The sequence below is a fragment of the Gymnoscopelus microlampas genome, assembly GCF_963454915.1.
Source record: "Gymnoscopelus microlampas genome assembly, chromosome: 2".
Classification (NCBI taxonomy): domain Eukaryota; kingdom Metazoa; phylum Chordata; class Actinopteri; order Myctophiformes; family Myctophidae; genus Gymnoscopelus; species Gymnoscopelus microlampas.
This window is the reverse complement of record NC_139939.1, coordinates 46,306,413-46,310,491: the sequence shown is the minus strand read 5'-3', so window position 1 is coordinate 46,310,491 and position 4,079 is coordinate 46,306,413. Positions and strand designations below refer to the sequence as shown.

Sequence of the window (4,079 nt, the reverse complement as noted above, 5' to 3'; positions counted from 1 at the left end):
AAGCTAATGGTCAAGCCAAGTCAACTTTACTTATGAAGCACATCTAAAAACAACCAAAGGCCGACCAAAGTGCTGTACATCATGGTTAAAAACACACAACAAAAAGCATCAAATGCATACAACTGCTAAAAAGCATCAAATATATACAAAAAACCTAATATATATAAAAAATATATAAACCATAACAGGAAGACAAATAGCTAAGGAAACAAAAAATGTGGGAGCACATAAACAAACCCCCCCAACAATCCCCCCCCCCACCGGCCCGGCCCACAACACCGGCCCTGAGAGAGATACATACATACATTCATTTATACATCTGTTAGTCTATTCCATTAGGTTGTGCTACAGTACATCATGGTTCCTCCTGCGAAAGGGGAGCATGTCTTTCAGTGTGTATTGTCCCGTATGATTGCGTCTGTAGTAGGAAGAGCAGACAAACCCAAAGACGGCCAATAGAAGCACCAATACCACTGCTACCACGGCAGCAATAATGGGCAGGTAGTCAACTACAACAAGAAAAAACAAAGGAAAATGTATTCAAATTAATCAAATGCAAGCTGTGATTCTTCTCTTAAGTGACTCCCTTTGCAGTCAACAAGAAAAACTTGAGAGCTACCGTATCTGTGATGTCATGTAGGTTCGGCTTACCTTTGACATTGACATGAAACAACATAGTGATGTTTCCAACTATGTTACTGGCAACACATGTGTACTCTCCACCATCATCAAAGGTTACGGAGTCAAATGTTAGACAACAGGATGTCCTATTCTTGTTGGAGACAGCTGGAGGCAATGTCCAAGTGTAGGCAGTGGATGGGTTACCAATGGCCGAGCAGTTAAGATGTAAGTGGTCTCCTGCCGTGATGGTGATGTTTAAGCTTCCCAACTCACTCTGAGGTTTATCTGGGGGAAGGTGTGTAAATGTGAGACAGAAACTGACAAAGTTTCAGAAAACTGAGATACAACGTCCAGAGAAAAAAGTTCTAACAAAAGATCAAATTAAAAGCAAGAGGAAACAAATGCCATGTTGCAATTGGGTGTGCGCTTTCATGCATCAAGTTTACAGTTGCTAGATTTCATTGTTTATGATTAGGCTTTCCAATCTGTGTAACATTCTTTAAAGCTGCAATAACCAATTGTGACCACAAGAGAGCAGCAATTAACCTATTAATGTAACCACTTGAACTTTGTTATAGCAGATCTATAAGCTCAATGAATGTTCTCCTATTATGACATGCCCAGTAAAGGGCAATGTCTAAAAACACCATGGCCTCCCTGTCAAATATTTAGTCATCAATAACAAGTTACTAAAGTTGGACAAATCACAATGCCATAGGCGATGGGTTAAATTACGAATGGGAAGGCTAATTAAACTAATATCATTGCAACCCAGTGCCAGAATGGGTGTACCGTTGTGGGCCACCCACTATACAGGACATCTCTATTTGATTTGGACTGATTTGGTCAAAATGAGTTAAATGCAGGTAGAATATTCATGTGCTTATCAAGCATCTATAATCTACATCTAAAAGTTCAGACTCACAGTAGACGGTGGCTATGAGGTTGTTTGATTTCACCACAGGAGGAGGCTGAGGCCCGTCTGGTCCAAGGTCCAGCTTGGCTTCACACCAGCACACGGCCCCATCATCTTCTATACTGGAGGTGACGTTCAGAGAGAAGGTCTCATTCACTGGTTTCCTCTCTTTGTTAATGGACTGTGGAGGACCCAGTGCTTTCTGTCCTCTGTAGAAGGTCACAGTGAGGTTCTGAACAGGAGCTACTTCCTGGACCTGACACTGCAGGGTGTACTGCTGAGCCTCAAGCTCTGGTCCAATGTGGTTTACATAACTGATGGACACACTGTCTGGAGGCTCTGGGGAGAAATACACACGCACACACTTATAAAAACATGGAGGGCAAGTTGTAGGCTTTACAAAGAGCAAGTGACTTATTCCTGCAATTAGAGTCTTTTAACTGCATTTGTTTAATATAACGTGACAGAATAGATCAAAAGTACCAAAATGCTACTTCACCCAAGATATTGAAAGACAGCACTGTCAAAAAATGTGATCACTTACTGTATAGAATTATGTCCAGCTGACTTTTACACTGATCAGGAGTGTCATCATAGCATAAGGGGTCTAGAGTCCACTCCTTCATATTGTCCACTTTCCAAATGGCTGAATTGTTACTTTGTGTCACACTGCCTACACTCGCTTCCCAGTCGACTGTACAGTTACTGCAACTCTGACTTGGCATACAGGTGGCAGAGGCTGAGTCATGAAACCTCACTACAAGCCTGGATGGGACAATCACTGGATAATCACTGCAGTTTGAATCTGTGAGGAAGATACACAATGTAGAGAACAGTGGGTTAAATAAGGAGGAGAGAGAGAGTGCGTGTGTGTGTGTGTGTGTGTGTGTGTGTGTGTGTGTGTGTGTGTGTGTGTGTGTGTGTGTGTGTGTGTGTGTGTGTGTGTGTGTGTGTGTGGTGGCACACTGGACTTGGCTAAGATGATCACTACATAATAGTAATAAACAGAAAGGTTTTCATACTTGTAGTCTTTTCCATTATTGTTATAATTACAAGTTTCATTTCTGTTTAGCAGATGTTATGACTTGTGAATAGCCTGTTGTGATTAAGCCTAAACATGATATTTCTAAAATCTTTAAAGCCAGTCTACTGTAAATCTCTTGTAGCCTACAGTGTAACATATAGTTCATGCCAATTACAGTAAATCCGAATTAAAATAACATGAAACACTGGAATTTCAAGGAGCAGTGACACTAAAGTAAAGTAGGCCTAAGGCAAGATGTAGTCTTGTAGTTGAGTAAAGTCAGTGGTGGAAAAAGTACTCAAATGTTTTACTGAAGTATAAGTATAAATACTAGCAATGCAGAAATACTCTGTTACAAGTAAAAGTCTGGTATTCCAAATCTACTTGAGTAAAAGTACAAAAGTATTGGCTTCAAAATGTATAAAAAATCTTTTGAAAATAGCCGATCAACGGTGTTGTGAGCTTAATTTGTAGATCTGCTATTTTCAAATAGCCAATATAGGGATAAAGTGGTTAATGAATGCTTTGTAGGCCTAATAATATTAAGAATCTACAAAGTAACTAAGTAACTAAAGTTTTCAAATTATTGTAGTGGAGTAAAAATTACAATATTTGCCTCTGATATATATAGTGGAGTAGAAGTAAAAGTACTGAAAATTTAAAATACTACAATAAAAATACTCCAGTAAAAATACTACAATAAAGTGAAGATTCCTCAAAGTACAGTACTTAATAGCCTACTTTACACCATGTGAGTAAAGTTGGAAAGAGATTCATGTTGCCAGGCACACTTACCATCACCAGCAGCAGAAGAAGATCCATGGCTGATCATCAGCATTAATAAAACCACAAAAGTTACATGGTGACAAATTAACATAATTTCCATTTCTACCTTGAGGCAGCGAATAACGGCTCTGAAACCTGTTAACTACGAAGCGTGAGTGAACAGTGAAGAGTGAACTGGACAGCTCTGCGTCCGACGAGTGATGACTACTGTTGCCATATTTTGCGAGAGAAACAAGCAACCTGGTCTATGAAAACAAAAAAAGAAGCCACATGAGCACTGCTTAACTTAGCATCGGCAATTAGAAAAAATAGCCGTTCTACAAGCTCACAACGCGTCGCATTGATCTGCTATTTTCAAAACAATTCTTGAAAAAAAAAGGGGAACATTTTTTAAACATTTAACAACATTTTAATAAGCAGACATGGCAACGCTGCCGGCGACGAAACTATGAAAGTGAAAGAATCTTCTCCCTGCGTTCTTCAGAGAGGCGGAGCTGAGGGCTGAGGAAGGGCAGGTACTTCCCGGAAAAGGCTCACACGTATATACATGTTGTAAGGCTATAATTCCTTGTGACTGTGTGTTGCAATCATTCCTGAGTCACACATTTTTTATTTTCAATTTCAGTTTAGATAGTATAGAGAGATAAATGCAGAGAGAGAGAGAGAGAGAGAGAGAGAGAGAGAGAGAGAAGATACAAAATAGTAAATACCATGAAAAACAAATCATTAAAG

At 39.5% G+C, this 4,079-nt stretch overlaps 1 protein-coding gene across 2 annotated transcripts; it reads right to left on the bottom strand.

The window, feature by feature from the left end:
* Window positions 1-275: 275 nt before the first annotated feature.
* On the bottom strand, window positions 276-3,509 carry LOC311057682 (vascular cell adhesion protein 1-like). Of its 2 annotated transcripts, none has more exons than XM_084074707.1 (5): window positions 3,351-3,509; window positions 2,082-2,342; window positions 1,547-1,876; window positions 652-906; window positions 276-509 (listed from the first exon to the last, which is right to left on the bottom strand). In XM_084074707.1, exons 1-5 carry the CDS (start codon window positions 3,445-3,447, stop codon window positions 346-348), a joined length of 1,107 nt encoding a protein of 368 aa, XP_083930833.1. In that variant the 5' UTR covers window positions 3,448-3,509; the 3' UTR covers window positions 276-345. The 2 variants fall into 2 exon arrangements, with proteins under 2 accessions (XP_083930833.1, XP_083930834.1); XM_084074708.1 differs by having other exon boundaries at window positions 3,357-3,509.
* Between the last annotated feature and the right edge of the window lie 570 nt (window positions 3,510-4,079).